This window comes from Trachypithecus francoisi, unplaced genomic scaffold, assembly GCF_009764315.1.
Source record: "Trachypithecus francoisi isolate TF-2019V2 unplaced genomic scaffold, Tfra_2.0 Lachesis_group7, whole genome shotgun sequence".
NCBI classification, from domain to species: Eukaryota; Metazoa; Chordata; class Mammalia; order Primates; family Cercopithecidae; genus Trachypithecus; species Trachypithecus francoisi.
In genome coordinates this window covers 52679894-52699421 of record NW_022681472.1, presented here as the reverse complement: position 1 = coordinate 52699421, position 19528 = coordinate 52679894, and the positions used below count along the sequence as shown (strand labels likewise).

The 19528-nt window shown below is 38.9% G+C and overlaps 1 protein-coding gene across 1 annotated transcript in view; it reads right to left on the bottom strand.

The window, feature by feature from the left end:
- CPQ (carboxypeptidase Q) overlaps positions 1–19528 on the bottom strand; it is a 547340-nt gene that overhangs the window by 332632 nt on the left and 195180 nt on the right. Inside the window, exon 3 of the mRNA XM_033203590.1 lies at positions 11316–11523. Coding sequence (XP_033059481.1) covers positions 11316–11523 — 208 coding nt within the window. The remainder of the gene's footprint in view (positions 1–11315; positions 11524–19528) is intronic.

Here is a 19528-nt window from a genome sequence, read left to right as displayed (position 1 = left end):
CTTGTCTCTACTAAAAATACAAAATTTGCCAGGTGTGGTGGTGTATGTCTGTAATCCCAGCTACTCGGGAGGCTAAAGCAGGAGAATTGCTTGAATCCATGAGGTGGTGAGCCGAGATCGTGCCATTGTACTCCAGCCCAGGCAACAAAATGAAACTCCATCTCAAAAAATAAAAATAAAAATAAAAAGTTAGGCAATTTTTTATAAAGAGTATATGAGTCACATCTATGGCCATACCACACTGAGATCTTGTCCCATCTCAGGAAAGTGTATGAGTCATTTACTATTCTTTCAGCCTTACTATAGATTTATATTTTTCCACAAAAATCTCTACTAAAAATTTTTTTAAAAATAGCCAGGCATTGTGGCTTGTGCCTGTGGTCCCAGGAGGTGAAGAATGCAGTGAGCCATGATCATGCCACTGTACTCCAGCCTGGGCAACAGAGCAAGACCCTGTCTCAAAACTAAACAAAACAAAAAGTTGAGAAAAAAAAATCTGTGGTGCTTTAGAATGTGGCTTCAGAAAAATAGCTATGATACAATATGTATCTGTTTAATTGGTTCTCTATTGTCTTAGATGATTTTTAAAATAGTCATCTATTCAATCAATATCTCTTAAGTACCTGCCCTGTGCCAGCAATCTCCTAGGTACTGAGAATACAATGAGGTACACGAAAGACACACGTCTAGTCCTCATGCAATTTATATTTTAATTTTTTTCTTTTTTCTTTTTTTTTTCCTTTGAGACGGAGTCTCACTCTGTCACCCAGGCTGGAGTGCAGTGGCGCAATCTCAGCTCACTGCAAGCTCCACCTCCCAGGTTCAAGCCATTCTCCTGCCTCACCCTCCCAAGAAGCTGAGATTACAGGTGACCGCCACCATGCCCAGCTAATTTTTTGTATTTTTAGTAGAGAGGGGATTTCACCATGTTAGCCACAATGGTTTCAATCTCCTGACCTCGTGATCTGCCCGCCTTGGCCTCCCAAAGTGCTGGGATTACAGGCGTGAGCCACCACGCCCGGCTGCAATTTATATTTTTATGCAGAAGTACCTGCTGAAAAACTAGATGGGTAGTTAGATAGATAGACAGAAATTACCAAATACAATTAAGATTCTGAGCATACAGAGGAGATTATGTGTGAGAGAGTTTGAGGGAGAGTGCTACTCAGTATAGTCAGGAAAGGCTTTTCACAAAAATAACCTTTCAGTTGAAATGTAAAGACTGAAACAGACTCAACCACACACAAAGCAGGAAAACAGCCTTCCAGACAAAGGGGACAGTGAGTACAAAGGCCCTGAGGTGGAAAATATCTTGGATATTATTTGAAATAGAACATTTGCTGCATTTTGGGTAAGCTGGCCACTGATACCGATTTGGGCCACCACAACTTTGGTGCTGCTTGCAAGAACAACACCCAGCATTTAACATGAGGACAGAGAGAATGGAAAAGACAAGGGCATAATTTTTAGTCAATGACTGAGGGAGACTAAGGAGAGTGGGCTCCCGAAATCAGGAGATAAACAGAACCCAAGTCTCTGGAGTCTTTGAACACTGAGGAGAGCTTTATCTAGAGCTGGTGCCTTTTAAGGTAAATCAGCTCATGTCAATCTACCTAGCTTAGTCCCATCACTATCTAATGATGACAATGATAATAATGACCATGGCCAAGATAAAGAGGTCAGTTACATTTCATCGATCACTTCCCATGTTTCAGTCTGTGTCAAGGGCTTGATTTCATTTAATTCTCTCAACCACTCTATGAGGTAAACATTGTTCTCCACGTTACAGATGAGAAAACAGGCTCACACTGGTTGTTTAATGTGCGTAAGGTCACGCAGCATCTAAACGGCAGAGCCAGCATTAGAACCCAGCCTGTCTGATATTTGAATCCCACTCTGTGTATTGTTACCTTTGAGAGACTCCAACAAATACCTTTTGGCTGGTACTTTCTCCAGGCACCTAAAGAGGCCTGGGTCATTTGGATGGATGCAAGAGGACTTCAAGAGTCATTTTGAACTGATGACAGAGGGAGGGAGGAACACGGAGGGAGAAAAAAGGCATAAGTAATAGTAAAAGACCAGCTGGAAAAAGTTTCTCAGGATTCTTTTGGTTCATATGCTACATTACACATTTTTCAAAGGGCACTGCATAAGCAAACAACATTGCCCTAATCCTGAAGCCTGAATTCAAAATGCATTCATTTCTTTTAGCCACCAGAGATTCAGAAAAACATACCACAATGATATGATTCTTGAGCTGTGCTTTTGATAAATAAAAAAGGTGGAAAACAGAAGGTTAACATTCATATACATTTTACAATTACGAATGCAAAACAGCAGCCAACAATAAATGTTTATATCAAGGTTATAAGCAGATGAAAACTGACAGTCTGTACTAGAAATGTAAACAGACCATTAATTATAGCAGCCCCACAAAGCATCGTAGTAATATGGAGTTTGCAATACTTTGCTGAAATTTACATAACTATATAGTCTCCTCTCAGATTCCAAAGATTCCATTTTTGATAAGTAGCAATTCAAAAGGTCAGTCACCTCATCTACATTATTATTCAATGTCTATGAATGTGAAATGGTGACACCTGGAATTTGTATGTTAGAGAAAGGGATCTGCTGCTTCCAGCTCTTTATTTCTTCTAGCACTACTGTGTGCCAGGCATAGAGTACAGCCCTGGGGATACCCAGATGAGTAAGACACACAGTCTGTCTCCAGAACTGCCAATCTAGAAAGGGAGACAGACTAGTAAATACATAGCCCCAGCAGAGTTTGGACAAACTGAACAGATAGAGATCTAAATGGCATAGGGTTTGTCTCCCAACCAGACAGCTTCAATTATAATCCACCAATTACAACAGTGACATTAACTAAATTAAGCTCTTCTTTCTTCTTCCTTCCTTCTTTTCTTTCTTTCCTTCCTTCTCTTTCTTCCTTCCCTCCATCCCTCCCTGATTACGTGCTTCCCTCCCTTCCTCCTTTTCATTCAATAACTACATCCAGCCAATAGTTAACAAGACTGTATAATAATAGCAACTTTACATGTACTTAAAACTTACTATGTGTCAGGCATTAATAACATTACTGCCTTTAAACCCCACAAAAGGCCAGGCTCAGTGGCTCATGCCTGTAATCTCAGCACTTTGGGAGCTGAGATGGGCAGATCACCTGAGGTCGAGAGTTCAAGACCTGCCTGGCCAACATGGTGAATCCCGGTCTCTACTAAAAATACAAAAAATTAGCTGGACATGGTGGCAGGTGCCTGTAATCCCAGCCACTCAGGAGGCTGAGGCAGGAGAATTGCTTGAACCCGGGAGGCAGAGGTTGCAGTGAGCCAAGATCGTGCCATTTGCACTGCAGCCTGGGCAACGAGCAAAACTCTGCCTAAAAAAAAAAAAAAGATAAGAAAAGAAAAAGAAAACCCTAAAAACTCCAGGAAGAAAAACAAAGGAAGATATTTCCCCCATTTTACAGATGAAACTGAGGCATCAATGTTGCACATCTGGCAAGTGGCTGAACAAAGACGCAGGCACGGAGACTCCAGAATGCGGGCTCCAAAGTACATTGCCTGTCTCTATCGGTTATGAGGAAGTATGCCTGTCACACTACCTGATGCAATAATAAGAATCCAGTGATTAAAGAACATTTTGGAATTCCTAACAAAGGCTTTCCAAACAAAGAACCTGCCTTTCAAAAATCAGAACGGGGGAAAAGGAAAGGATGATGAGAGGAAAAGATGCAGTATTCGTTGTGGGCCTTCTCTGGTTTCCCCCTTGGGAGCACAGTGGCCCTCCACCTGCACGAATGATGAGAATTGGCATTCTGCTTGATTACTGTGCATCTGTTACGAGCCTCAGAGTGAGTGAAGCAAAAACAAAATAAGCCTCCTAATCGAGGTGAGTCACTTGTACTGTTTTTGAGTCCCAGTGGTATTTTCCTTATTTTTCACCAGCAGGCACATATGCCCCCCAAATTGCAATGATATTTCAAAACAATTTAAATCAAGCTTGATAGCTAATTATCCTAAGGTCATGCTTAAGAACCAAACACCAGGACATCAAAAATCTAAGACTGTCTAAAGGTGAAGAATGCAACATTAATTTTTCTCCATTAAAAAACAAAGGGGGTGGGGAAAGCAAGCTTTTTTATTCCCTGAGAATAACTGGTTTTCAAAAATCATCCAAAATAGACCTCTTAAGACATTTCACCTCTGCTCTGAGTGTTTTAAGCTGGCCCTCTGATTACAAAATGTTCATGTGAAATCTCATCAAGATGCTTTCTTAAGATGAAGAATGTTTTATAAATTGTAATGGCTTTAATCAACGCCCTCTTTGAAGCTATTTAACTCTATGATGTAGCCCAACCATTGCTTCAATTATGTCATTTATCAACTCTGTATTAATTAAGTATCATTATAGAGATTGATTTATATACTTTTTCACGTCTCTCTCACCAGATGGTATAGCACTCTCCCTCTCTGACACTCCATAAACATCACCTGGATTCACTCATCTCTCTCCCCAGCTGAATGTTTAATCAGCTCTTAGTCATCTTCAAACTAAATTACTCCTCTTCCTCCTCCTCTTCACTACACTCTGTCAATACGGTACACAAAGGCCAAGTGATATAAAACATCAGCCAGTAGTATTTCCAAAGCCAAGCTCTATCAACAACTCATTCCCACCTCAATGAGTTCATACCCAGTGTGGTGATGCAATTTTCACAGTAAAATGAAGAGAAAGTCTTTTGCTTCCTTAGCTGATTAAAAGTTGCAGTCTGTGTTCAACTATCTGGGGCAATGGAGAAAATAGCTAGGAAAAAATATATGTGGCAATGGGAATACAACAAACAATTTGGCTTCTGTAGAGTTACCTTTTGAATTATATTTTACTTGGGCTAATATAAAAATTACTTTGCATTCTTGAGCTTGCATACTGAGAAAGCAGCAGGCAGAAGTCCCAAGGTATACCGCATTGCAAGAAGGCCAGCCTAGAATTTTAAACTGCCTTGGGTGATCTAAAAAGTGGACAACAGAGAAATGGAAATGCTGAACTGTTTTTCTTGCAAAATATAAAGACCAGATTAATGGGACTATCTTACAGTCGCCTCAGACTCAAAATGTCTAGAAACCAAACTGGCCAGTTTTCCTCCAAGCAAGCTCCCTCTCCTGACCCCTACATTTCCTATTCTTCTGTCCCCAAGCTGGGATCCTTAGAGCAAGGATCATCAGCTCAAATATCTATAGGACTCAAATAGGCAACATAAATGAATAAAGTATATAAAAAAGAGGGGAAAACTTGGCAGATAAGAGGGGGGACATCCCATCAACAAGAAGGACTTGGTGGCTAAACTGCTCAGCTGACGTTTGCCCATTGGAACATGCAAGATATATCACCAAATGTGGTTTTTCTCTAAAACCACAAATCCTTATTGTTATTTGAAACTTATGATTTTTAAATTTTGGGCTGAACTAAACACAGATTCATCCCATAGATTTTTATCCTTGCCTATCAACTTGGACCCCTAGTCCTTCCCCCTTTGAATCCAATCAATCCCCAAGTTCTAATGTTTTCATACTATGCCTCCTGCTGATTTCTTTCCACTCCAATTGCCATCATCTATGCCCTCATTACTTCATATCTGCATTATTAGAGGAGTATCCTGTCCTTCCCTCTCCAATGCATGCTATCCACAACGGCCAAATTGATCTTTCTAAAACAGTAGTTCTTAAACTTTAATGTGTATCAGAATCACCTGGAGGGCTTGTTAAACCAGATTACTGGACCCCACCCCTAACTTTTCGGATACAACAGGTATTAGGTGGGGCCTAATAATTTGCACATCAATAAGCTCCTAGGTAGGTTGATGATGCTATTCCAGGGACCACACTTTAAGAACCACTGCTGTAAAATTCACCCCATATCTTTAATACATTCCATGGTTCCCCATTTCCTCCACATTAAACTTAAAGCTGCCTCATCTGCTGCCCTGAATTCTTCAAGCTTAGTCTCTTCCTCTCACCCCAAAATTGCATTTCTCTGATCCCCTAGGAGGCCTGGCTCCAGCTAAACTGATCTGCTTGTGTTTTACCCTAATATATCATGCACTCCCACCTTGCTTTAACATTTACAGAGAGTCTTTCCACCTCCTTTCTCTTGTTCAATTCTGCCTTTTTACTGAACATACCCCAAATCCACATTGTCAGTGCAACCAACCCCAATCAGACTTCTGTTATCTCCTCTAGATTCCTACAGCATTAGCTCTCCAGGTTGCTTGGTACAGTCTAATGTCATTTATCAACTCTGTATTAATTAAGTATCATTATAGAGATTGATTTATATACTTTTTCACATCTTTCTCACCAGATGGTATAGCACTCTCCCTCTCTGACACTCCATAAACATGGAAGTTAGAGCCAGAGACTCTGAGTTTGAATCCTGATTCTTTCAATAGATGTGTAGCATGATAAGCCATTAATCATTCTGAACCTGTCTCTCCTTCAGTAAAAGAGATACCAATACAGTTATCTACTTCTATTGGGTTACATAAAGAATTAATTGAGACAAACTCTTTAACCCTTTAGAAGAGTACAAAGTCGGTGCTTAATAAATAGTAATTTCCTTTCTTTATCCCTTTCCCCCAAGCATTCCCTTAGCACTAAATATAAAATAAATAATACTAATCGCTTATATGTTCTTATCCCCTTCTCTTTTGGCTACATAAAAATATTTATTGAGGACAGAAAATATATGGAATTCACCTTAGTAATCCTAGTATTTGGAAATTCTGAGCAGCTGGGAAGCTCTCAAGAAATATGTACTAAACAATATGATAAATTTGAGAAATAATATAAGAAGTAATTCCATAGAGAAGCTTTCCTCTGTGGGACTTAAATATCTAATTAATTGCATTTATTCTTAAAATATATTTCCCATGATAAAAGCAAAGAAAGGTATTTTACTGTCAGAAAACCTAAAAAAGCTCTAATGGGGGCATCTCAGTTGATAATGGTGATGGAAAGGAGTGTCATTAGAAAAGCATTAATAAAGGGAAGATCTCCTAGAAGTAAAGTTGAGCCCAAGAACACTAATAACGGCAACAATAATGAACCTGGAGACGATGCTGACAACAAGCAATGGACATTTTTTCAGGACATCTGTCATGTAACCGTGTGACTGCTGCAGATCCAAAACGGCTGATGATATTGATGATTGCACCAAAAAGTGTCCAATCAAACTGGTCACATCAAATTATCCTCCAGGGGATTCTCAAATTTTGAATCCAAGTATCAACAAATTATTTTATATATATATATATATATATATAATATATATAGACTCATATATATAAAAAAATATATAGTCTCTCATATATATATATATATATATAATGTTCTCTAGTGTTGCTGACTTCTATAATATTTTTAGATGAAATCCAGTATCACCCATTCCCATAGAGGTGAAATGCTTTCCAGAGAGAAGGGAGCTATTTTCCTTAATCAACAACTCAAAACATCTTTGTTCATAAGTGTTGTGGCAGAAGAAAATATATAATCTGGCATATTGGGCATCTGAATATTTTCCTCCAAATACAGAGCAAAGTAGCCTAAAAGTTCAAGTTGTTTTAAACTTACTACACATAGGTTACATAGTTTGGACAAAGAGCACCAGGAACTGGGTCAGCTGGTTTGTTGTGAGAGCCCTGCCATGATTTGCTCTACATCCTCAGACAAGTTCATTCCTTCAGTAGACATTTCCTAAGTTATTACCATGTATCAAACATTATATTAGATGATAGGAACCCAGAGGTTAAAAAAATACAAGTAACCAATGTCTTTCTGGAACTTAAGAGTCTAATGTGGAGACAGGCAATTAGGCAGTATTTCACCAAATTCACTTTCCTTTCACCCTGGACATAAAGATAGGCCAAACTTCCTAGCCTCCATGCAATGGCATTCTGCCCAGGAAAATGTCAGCAGAAGTGAGGTGTGGCATATCCAGGCCTAGATATGGATAACCATGGAAAATCTCCCTCGAGGTTATCGACTTTCTCTCTCTATCCCTTTGTGTGCCAGATGAATGCAGAAGACTCTGCAGGGAACTCGGATCTCAAAAGTGACATTGCCACAGATGGAAAGGAGCAGAAGGCCACATTCTGACCACCCCCTTGAAACTATTATGTGAACATGCAAGAGACTCCTATTGTGTGAAGTGACTGAGATTTGAAGCTATTTGTTACAACAGTTAGTCTACCAAAGCACGAACCACAACTATTAATACTTCCAAGACATTATGATGCAGAGCATGCAAAGGATGATGTATGTGGAAATACCAAATAAGAGGTAACTCGCCCAGGCTGCAAGTGGATATCAGGGAGGGCTCCCCAGAGTAAAAAAACTCGTAAGTATGTGGCAGTGAGAAGGGAAATGGAGGGTTGCAGAGGGGAAAGCATATGCAAAGTCACAAAACTTTGAGGAAACGTGGTGCATGGGAAAAGTGTTAGCGATTCCTGACTGCTGGAATATGGAGTCGCTCTGGGAAATGGAGCTGCTCCATGTGTAACTGTTGAAATGACTGATAAAGAACAGAACCTAAGAGACTCAGTAACTATTAGAAATGACGGACACGGGAAGAGAAAAAAGCAATAAAGGACCTTTGACTTAGAAGATGAAGAATGAGGTCAATTTTGAAAAACAATTGAAACTGAAATAGCTATGGAACATCCCAAAGAAGAATCCACAGGCAGGTGAATATATAGGCCTAGAGCTCACGGCAGTGGTGTGGATGAGAGAGAGGGGTTTGGAAATGGCCACAATGTTGATTGTGGTTGAAGTCACATCTTCACAAGCATGAACCACATTCATAGGAGCATGATGAGGACACTCAGGTCAAACAGTCACAGTGAGAAGTCAGAGATATAGGGAAGGAATAGAGATGAGAGTGAAAAGGTGTAAGCGTGAGAGTGACAGCAAGCAAGAGAGAGAAAACATGAGAAAGAAGTCATGGAAGCCAAAGAGAAGAAATACTGAAAACGGAGTTGATGGAGGCGAGTGCTTCAGAAAAGTGAAGTAAGATGATGACCTGAAAAATGTCCATTAAATTTGACAAGTCGGCAGCCATTTGTGACCTTAACAAGTCCTGTTTCAGTATTGGCAAAAGCCTGGCTATAATAGTCTGAAGAGTGAATGAAAGATGAGGAATCAGAGGTAGGAATATAGAATACTCATCAAAGAAACTTAGTTCTGAAAACGATAAGCTAGAAGGAGACAAACATAGTTTATCTCACTTTATTTTAGTTTTTATTTCTCAGGATGCAAGACTTAAATATGTTAGTATGTCTAATTGTCTGACCTTTTATTTTCTCTATCAATAAAATAGGGCAATAATGACCTACTACATGAGCCACTGAATTGTTGTCAGAGCAAATAAAGTAACATGTGAAAGAATCTAAAGCACTAGGTAAAGTCCAATGTTATTATGTATTTATAAATGTTGAAAGAATAGAGTTATACAAGTTAAGAGTCCAGTGAAATATGGATTGGCTATAAAATCAGCAAAACATTGTAATCAGTCTTAGAGGCTAGCAACAGATTCTGAAGTCCCTTGCTGGACAATTCTTCTGGTACTTCTAATTTGTAGCTTGGGTTTCCAGATGTCTTCATTATGCCAGAAAAAAAAAAAAATGCCAATGAATCCTGGCAAATGACTGGGCATTAAGTCATTTGGGAATTTATTAGTCTTATGAGTAGCAGTTCTTAAATAAAGGTTTCTGGCCATCACCCAGTTTCACAAAGCAACAGACCAGCTCCATAATTTAAGTCTCATGACCAGTGAAATCACGGTGAATGGCCACAGCTTGCTGAGTATGTTATTCCAAGGGGTGATGGAGGTATTATGAGAAGTAAGCTAGCCATTTTAGGACTTCCCTCCTGGGAAGTCTAATCATCCAAAAGAATATGGTCCAATCATTATTTCACTAGTCTTGAAACCTCAAAGACTCCGCAAAGAACATTATTTTTAGCACTATGACATCAATGTAACTAGTCATATAACTTCTAACAAGTAGTTTTAACATGCCCCATCCTCCTCCCCTGGGAAGATATCTTATCCCTGTATAAGGAAAATGTCTCTTTCCTTTTCTCTGCACTTTTGTACAACTACCCTATGACTGGATTTCCTAGCTGCTGACATATGTTCCCCAGTTATTTTTATTTTCAGGGGTGTAGGGTGCTAATTAAGGTCAAGCAGCTGTGTCTCCAGTTCCAAACAGCAATTGTACGGAATAAGTAAACTTCCCTTTCCAATAGATTTCAAAAATCCAATCTTGAGATCCAAATAAACCCCATCTGCTATTATTTTTGCATTAAAAAAAAATCTTAGACTAGGCTATAACACTAAAATTATGCTTCTTTTCCCCACGTTTCCCAAATATTTTATCCTTAACGTTTGACACTGCCATAATAGCTAGTAAACTATGTTGAACATCTACATCTCAGTTTTTAGACTTTTTATCCACTGTAATAATACTGAATTTCATCCTAGGACTAAGGGCCAATAAAGTTCTTTGGCATTACCTCAATCAAGACTATAAAGAAAAAGACAACTCCTATGTTACGCTCAAACAATATTACCAAATATTTATATGGACCTTTGTAGATAATCATTTACAGATAGTTAAGTATCTTTTTCAAGTTGACCTCATTTAATCTCAAAATTATTTTATACATTTATTATTATTCTTTATCCCTGATTAATAGAAGAAAATTATGAGGCCTAGAGGAGTTTAAGAAACATTCTTAAGACCACATAGTTGTTCAGGAGCAGAGCCAAGTCTGTATCCAAGGTACTCTAATTCCCTAACTCTTCACTATACCATAGATGGCCCCCATCATGTCACCCACTCTCTTTTTACTCTACTTCTCTCACAACATGCAAAACAGCCTGGCTCCCTCTGAAGTCATTAGGAATCTCTGATGAAATGCAGACATGAACTCAGTTCTTCCTCCAACAAAAATACATAATATATTAGTTATATAAGGAATGTAATGGGATCACTGTGGATGTGGAAAGCTTTAAAGCTTTTTAAAGGAATGCACAAATGATGCTTGGAATCCAGAAAAGCCCAAGAAGACATTACAAACAAATGACCAAATGTGGAATGGGTGGTGGGGATCGGGGGCGCGGGGAAACTCCATGAACAATAAGTATTTTCATTTGAATGGTTTCTTTTTATTTCATAAGGACCTTTCCTTCATGGAAAACCCTTGTTTTTGAAAGGAGTTCAAATGATCATTATGACAAACCTGTAGATGGAGAGGGAGGCCACGGATCGAATGAGAGATGCCAAAGCCCCGACCTTGGCAGCTTCCACCGCCCCCTGCGTTCGGTATTGCACCGTCCTTGAGTAGTTGATGTAAGGTTGGTTATAAACAACAATCTTCCCTCTTGCTTCTGAGGCCCTTCTCTGCAGTTCATCGAAAGAGTTCACCACCAGAACTTCTGCTGTAACGCCTAGAAATAAAAGTCATGCAAGATTAACTTACAGTTTCCCATCAGCCAGGCTCAATTGGCACATGAAAGGTCACACACATACTCTTTCTGCTACATCTGGCAAACTGGTATGAGAAGATCAAAGTTTTAGAGCCATTTAGCATGGGAAAGAGATTGTGGGGTTAGCCAACTTCCCAAGACAGTAAAAATGCATTTAAAATAATACAACATACAAATCGTATGGTTTTTCAACTCACTAGACCAACTGGTATTAAATCACAAACTGCTTGAAACGATAGCTTCTTTTTTAATTCTTTCCCACCCAGAGAAGTCACACATTTCACAGAATGATGCTAATCATTTATTTTTAAAAATGCATTTCAGAGAGCTCTCCTTAGGATTAATGAAACACATATTAATCTTTTTCTAAAACTATTTTAATATGTTGCTAAACAACCTACAACAACATCACACAAAGGATGCCAGTGTGTGAAGAATACTCTTAGAAGCCAATGTTCTTCATAAATCAAACTTTTAACAAATGGTTAATGGAACCTCTCTCAAGAACCACAAAAAGTAAGCTTTCCTTCCTCCTTTGTATAAAAACATGCTTAAAGAGTGGAAACTTCCCATGCCTCCCAATTTACGGTACTTGTTCATCACCAAACACATCATTATTTTTCAAATAAAAATGTTGAAGATGTTGTGTAATGCCGCTATAATCCTGTTGTCTTGGTTAGAAGAGATGTCCCTTCGTTTCTCATACCATAAGACTTGCCCACATCTTCCTGATTAGGGAACAGGGTTTCACATCTTCCAAGAAATCATTCAAAATGTGCCAGACCATTGAAGATCCAAATTGATGGAGTAATTAGAGTAACAAGGAAAAAATATTTGGCAACAAAGGCCAGAGGCAGTGGCTAAATATATCTAAAAGAAAGTAAGTGGTAGGGGCCTAATGTTTTGTGACTTTAGCCATGCAATCATGAAGTATGTCAGTAAAAAACAAAGTATCAACATATAGTTCCATATTTCCTTAATATTAAAAAACTAGAGAACTAAGTTTTTCTGAAAGCTTAACAAATGTTAACTGCTACTTGGAAAATTCTTTTAAAATGCACTACAGGTATGCAAGAATTTTTGCTTTCAATATAGGCCTCATCATAATAGGCCCTTTGGGCTGGCTACTCCCCTGGTACCATGATCCAGACTGAATTTCTATTTTCACTTTAAAGTGATTGGCTACAGATCTATAGGTATGTCTTCACCAACACTGAGAACTCAATTTACAGTCTAAAAGAAGCAATGTATAATTATGGAAAGTAAGGAAACCACTAGCTTTTTCATATACTATGCATGCATAGAAACACAAATAAGAGTTTGGCTAGACAGATTTTGAGATTCATACATTTCTGAAACCTGGAGTTACCTTGAAATTTGACTGGTGTTATTGTTGGCATAGTATGGGAACTTGGCTGATGGTTTTCAGCTGTTACTAATGAATAACAGGTTCGATGGTCCACTCGAGGGATGTGGCAACAATGGGGTAATTTTGGCATCTGGATTGGAGCCAATAGAAATGAAGCCAAATTTCTATAAATTTTCATAAGCCACTGTGAAATTAAAGTCATATGAGGGTGGTACTTCATTATGGTCTATGTTTCCATTCAAGTTTTTTTTTTTTTTTTTTTAACAGACAAGAGAGTGGAGTCCTAAAGTGCCAAAACCTAACCGAGACACCACAGTTGCCAATGCAAATCACTAGTAGCAGCTATAGGTCAAAACCTATCACTGTGAACTCGGAAGAAGAGTTTAAATTAATCTGTTTTGCTGAAAACTCACAGTCATCTCTGATTCCTCTGTCTCCTTTATCCCCCACATCTAATCAATCCCCCAATACTGATAATTTTGCTCCTTAGAAGTCAATACCAATTGAAATCATGAACTCTGTTCAACCCTCTTGCACTCTCACAGCAGGTCCTCATTACCTCTCTTTTGAACTATTACAGGTCTCTACTTCCTGGCCCTCCCATACCACTGTTGTCCCAGCCTTCAGCCTGGCTCCCTTTTACCTTCACAGAGCTGCCAGAGTGAACAAGTCAAACTACTGAAGAGTCAGATCTGCCCCTGGCACCGTCACCAATCCCTCTTCCCCATTTCCACCTCTGCTGAAAACCCATCATTTCAACATCCAGAGTCTGCCTACCTGTAACACTGGCTCCCATCTATTTTATTTTGTGTGTGTGTGACTCCCTTCTATTTTATTTTATTTATTTTATGCTATTTTATTTTATTTATTGAAACAGAGCCTTGCTCTGTCATCCAGGCTGGCATGCAGTGGTGCAATCTTGGCTCATTACAACCTCCGCCTCCCAGGATCAAACGATTCTCTGGTCTCAGACTCCTGAGTAGCTGGGATTACAGGTGCCCGCCACCATGCCCAGCTATTTTTTGTATTTTTAGTAGAGATGCGGTTTCACTATGTTGGCCAGGCTGGTCTTGAACTCCTGATTTCAGGTGATCTGCCCACCTCGACCTCTCAAAGTGCTAGGATTACAGGTTTGAGCCACCATGCCTGGCCTACTCCCTTCTATTTTAGACTTTATCAATACTAAACTTGAAAGTTCCCACTCTCACGCCATGCCATTTCACTCTTCAGTGTCTGTGTTCATGCTGTAGTACATCATCTTTTGTTGACCTCCTTTTCCCATCTTCATCATGTGACCAGTGCCTATGTATCCCTCAAGATTCCATTCAAGAATCACTTCTTTAGGGAGCATTCCCTGGCCTCTTGTCTCCTGTAACATCAGGGAAGCCTGGATCAGGTACTGCCCTCCTCTGGATTTTCAGGGTACCTGGGACATATTTGGGAACTGAATTAATGAAACTCTCTCTACCCCTTAAACTGTAATTTCCTCAATTTGGGTCCATGTTCATTTTTGTTTGTGTGTCAAGGGACTAACCCAGTGCCTGGCGTACATGTAGCCAGTTGGTCGTTAAGCACCCCTTGAGTTGTGCTGCTCCAAATAAGAGACTGCTGACTGGATCTAAAGCATTTCCATGAATGTTCAATTTTACCTTTAAAGTTTGATAGCCCTTCTCCCATAGGAACCCAGCAGTCTGATTCCCTTACAACTACAGTACAGCTGCAGAACAATAACCATGCAAAAGAGGCCTTAGGGCACTCAGCATACAAATAAAAATTCCAAGTACAAAAATTTGAACACAAGAAAGCGCTTCTGATCTCTTAGAGCATGGTTACCCTTACTTTACACAAAATTCTACATCTGGCATGTAAACCTATCAACTATGAGAAAAAACAAATCAAAAAGAGGAAATAAGGTCTGAAAACTGACAACAGTACCACAAAAAACAATGTTGGAGTCAGAAACATAAAAATAACTAACACTAAAAGAACTTTCTGCAGTGATAGAAATGTTTGATACCTGTGCTAACACAGTAGCCATTAGCCACATGTGGCTATTGACCACTTGAAATGTGACTAGAGTGACTAAGAATCTGAATTTTTAATGTCATTTAATTTCATTTAATTTGTATGTACATTTAAATAGCCATATGCGGGTAGAACTCACAATGACTGCAGGCTCAGGCCATTGCATAGGACAAATAGATGACAGCATCTCTTTTGGCCCTGAGGGACTTGCTTCATGAAAGTCCAATAACAAATTGAGTCATGGTGATGACTTCCTCCAGCAGTCACAGACAAGGTGGGCCACTGTATTCAGTAGCCATTGTTTGGGAAGGCAGGGTGTGTACAAAATACTTAAGGAAGATTTTTGCTCAAATGGAATAAATAAAACTAGACCACCTAGAAAATTTTACTCTTCTATATCAGTTTGTGTTTTGACACCTTACACCAAAGGGAATATTCATACTTGCCTACAAATCAGCAAGCTCTTACTCTTACCTCTCATCACCCTTCTTCCCATCCTCCCATTCCAAAAGATAGTTCAGGAAAACCTCTAAGAACACAAAACCAGTGTCATATTCACAATAAGGCCCACTCTAACTTCCCCATTAATAATTGCAACTCACTCCCAACATCCCATCCCTCTTAGCTTGTTTAATTTTTTTATAGCATTTATCAGTTTCCAGTTGTACCCCTACAATAATGTAAGTTCCAAGTGCCTGAAATAGTGCCTAGCACATAATATGTGAAACACACACACACAAACACATACCCACAACCCACTGAATGAATGAAGAGAAACCGAAAAAATAAAGTATAATACCCCATCCCTGTTCACTCTCCAGAAATGTATACTTCCAAGGAAGTATTTCTATAGGTCAGAATAATTGATGATAACAATAATAATAGCTATATTTGAATGTCCATTGTTTACACTAATATTCACAGGAACTCTGCAAAGTAGTTATCATGAGGAGATTGAGGTGCAGAGAAGAAATTTCACATAACTGCTAGATGCTGAAGCTGAGATTTGTAACTATTGGATAGCTGAATCCAGGGGTCATGTTCTTCCCATTAACTGCACTGTTATCTTCTTTCACAAATGTAACATATATCAAAAGAAAATCTCGGCATTTTCATTTTAAGAGGAATTAGGAAGGAAAACAAATAGGTATATAAAAGTCTGCCCAAATTGTCAGCAATTCTTTTCCTTAATCTATAAGAATCTTGCTCATCGATCAGGGTGCTGTTATCACACTAGGTCCCAATCTCTTAATAAGGGAGTTGGGAGGGGTGTTTCCCTCTAGAATAGGAGTCATCAGACTCTGTTAGAGTAATGAAAAGGATTATAATAGCTAATTTCTGAAGAGAATGTGGACTGAGCTAAAAATACTCATTATAAAGTAAATCTTTTGGCTACAGTCTATTATATCACAAAAATATTATAAAAATCCTCAGCTTCCTTTCTATCTTCCACACCCAATTTTCAAAACTGATCAAGTTTTTTAAGCCACTTAACCTGTCTGTAATTACTACTGTGGTCTCCTAGCACAGACAACAGATGTTGACTGTTGTGGTATTGGCGTGGATCATCTATTCTATAGAGAATTTGATAAACAGACTCCAATCTCAGTCTCTTCTGATTTGATTCTTCCCCCAAACAGTTAAGAATAAGAAGATAATGAAATAATCTTACAACATTTTCTACCATTAAAATAAAAAGACTTACAGACTGAAAAAGTGTCTATGGGTTCAATTTAATGCGATATGTTTTAGAAAATTGATTCTGATTTCAGAAGGCTTAATCCCTGAACAGGAAATAGTCTAGTCCTACCCAAAAGGAAACCTAGCTTTCTACTCTTATCACATAATCTTCTAATGTATGCACTATGCAAGATAAATAGGTCCATGGAATGGCTGATTTTTCCAGAACTCAGTTATGGAGGAGAGAAAACAGTTGTTCTGGGAAACTTAGTGTTTTGGCCTGAAGTGGTAAGGAAACTGCAAATTCATAGAAGGCAGATAAAAGAACATCACAACAGTTCATTCTGGGTGTCCATTTGTTTACGGAGAATATTGTTATTGTGCAATGTCCTTTTTGTGGAAGAATATGCCTTACAGATCCAAATTAATTCAACAAATGTATAGACTTCTTACTAGACCAAAACATCATGCTGGGCAATGTGGACAATAGGAAGATGAGAAAATTCCAGTGCTATCCTTAAGGATTGTATAATCTGGGGGAGGAAAAAAATAGGTAAACAATAACTTTAAAAAGAACATAGTCACAGCACTAAATGAAAGTACAAAGTATAATTCCATGAAATAACATAAATCAGCATTAATTCTGACTAAGGGAAGAAATCTAGGAAGTTTCCTATAAAGAAGAAACTTTAAGGCGGCTTTAGAAGATTTCAGTAGCCTGAAAATGAGGGAAGGACATTCTCAGGTAGAGAACAAAGAAGAGAAGACAAAAATAGATGAAACATCTGTTCGTTTACAGTGACTAGGAGGCTTCCTGCCAGGCCCCAAAACAGACAGCAGGACACTCTATGATCTTCCAACTTTTAACCAAGGTATGTATGGGCCTCCATCTTCATTCTGTGAATTCCAGGAAGAAAAGGAAAACAGTCTCTCTGAATAAATTTTTAGGGAAAAAAATTAAAACTCAGCTACTAGTTGAGAGAAAGAGGAACAAGGGGCAAAGTGCAACTCCAAGTGATAACTGAAGGCACATGACCCATCCTCTCCGGACTGTGTCTCCTGAGATCTGGCTCAAATTAAACCTACTCTGTTGTGAGACAGCCCAGATCCCACTGCATCAAAATCCATGGGCACAATAAATTATCATGATCTCTCGAGAGCCAGCTGCCTGCCCTGTTGGGTGGTGTGCTGAGAGCCACTTGCTGTACTGAAACCTGAGGACAAGCCACAAGCAAAGTGTCCTGTCTACTTTGACTTCTAAAATACTGAGTTTATACAGAGACTTTTGTTGTTTAGTGGAGAGGTGCCTATCACAGGCCCATTATGTTCAATTCAACATGAAATGTAGGACACTCCAGTTGTATAAGAACCCAAGTAGCAATAAGCAGCCATAAGCATAGACCGCTTCTGGTCCTTAGAAATTGGATTGCCCTAAAATCCAAATTGTTCCCATTGTTTTTGCAGCAGCATGAACAGGCACTCAGACTTGAGTACCTTGATTTCTTTTAGTAATTATCACAGAGAACATTTATACTCCAAAACATGAGGTATACTCTTTTCCAGAAACAACTTGTTTTGAATATGGTTGCTTTGACGCATGGTTGACATGGTGGTTGCTTTCTCTCTAATCACTGGGTGTTTCCTTGTGAACGTGACTAATGTGAGTGAGTGAGGGAGGACTTTCATGAAAACCACTGTCATCTAACCTGGTAAAGTCAGCAGCAGGAAGAAACAATGCACCTCAGTCAGCTTCAAGCGGTATTTTCAGGGGAAAATCCAGGCGTGGCAATGGATACAGAGGTGAGTTGCCAGCTACAGGAGACTAAAATGGGCTAGTTATCGTGGTCTGGGGTTCACAGCTGGCTTCCCTGGGAAGCTGGGATAGGAAAAATGGGTGCCAACTTGTATTAAGACTTGTATTAAGGACTTTGGGTGAGGATAGGGAAGTCAGACAAATTCACATTCACAGTTGAAAATGTCACTAGGCTCAGCTTGAGGAAAGACTTGGAGGAGGTCAGAAAAGGTACAGAGGACTGTTGAAAGGACTACTGCCACATTCTGGGCAAGAGGTGACAGTGGCTTAGACTGGGACAGGGCAGTGGAGATAAAGCATAGTAGGCCACTTTGAGTAACTGCATGATGACACATGTTTACTGCAGTGGGGTTTTATACTCCAGTAAGCATAGTGCCCAAACTGGGTAATGATTGTTTTATGAGGGAAAGTTTTATATAAACTGAAATTCAGTCATCAGATCATTCAAAACTAAGAAGACATTTCCAAAAATTTTAAGTTGAATATTTTCAGTGAAACAAGTCAACATCTTACTCTGTAACTATTTAAAAAAAAAACCAGGGTATTTATTACATTATGCATTATTCAATATATGCTTAAAGCAGGTGATTTATTTGTCAATAACAAGAAGTGCCTATCATTACATACCCTGGCTTGAACGCTGGCTATAAAGCTCACTAGCCTTTTGATCCTGAATAAGCTACTTCACATTTTTATCCTGTAAAATGGGAATCACAATAATATTGGCATCACCAGGCTTCTTGTAACCATCATATGAGATAATGGTGGTAAAATTGCTCTACGTTCCATAAAGCACTATAAGGCAAAGGTAGTTATATAAGGGCTCTGGACATATATTTAGTGGGCATAAGCAATAAGTATCTGGTTTATTTAAAATTTCACTTCAAGCCAAATTACCAGGAATAAAACAAAGTGGATATGACTTCAGTAAATATCAAGCCTACTTGGCTCAGAGCAGAGCTATTCCTTATGACATCAGACAGCTCCAGTTTTTAGTAAAGCAATAATTTAGGTCCTATATCATAAAGATCCTACATCAGGCTGGACAGAAAAGTGGAGTAGGCTCCATGGGTCTACTT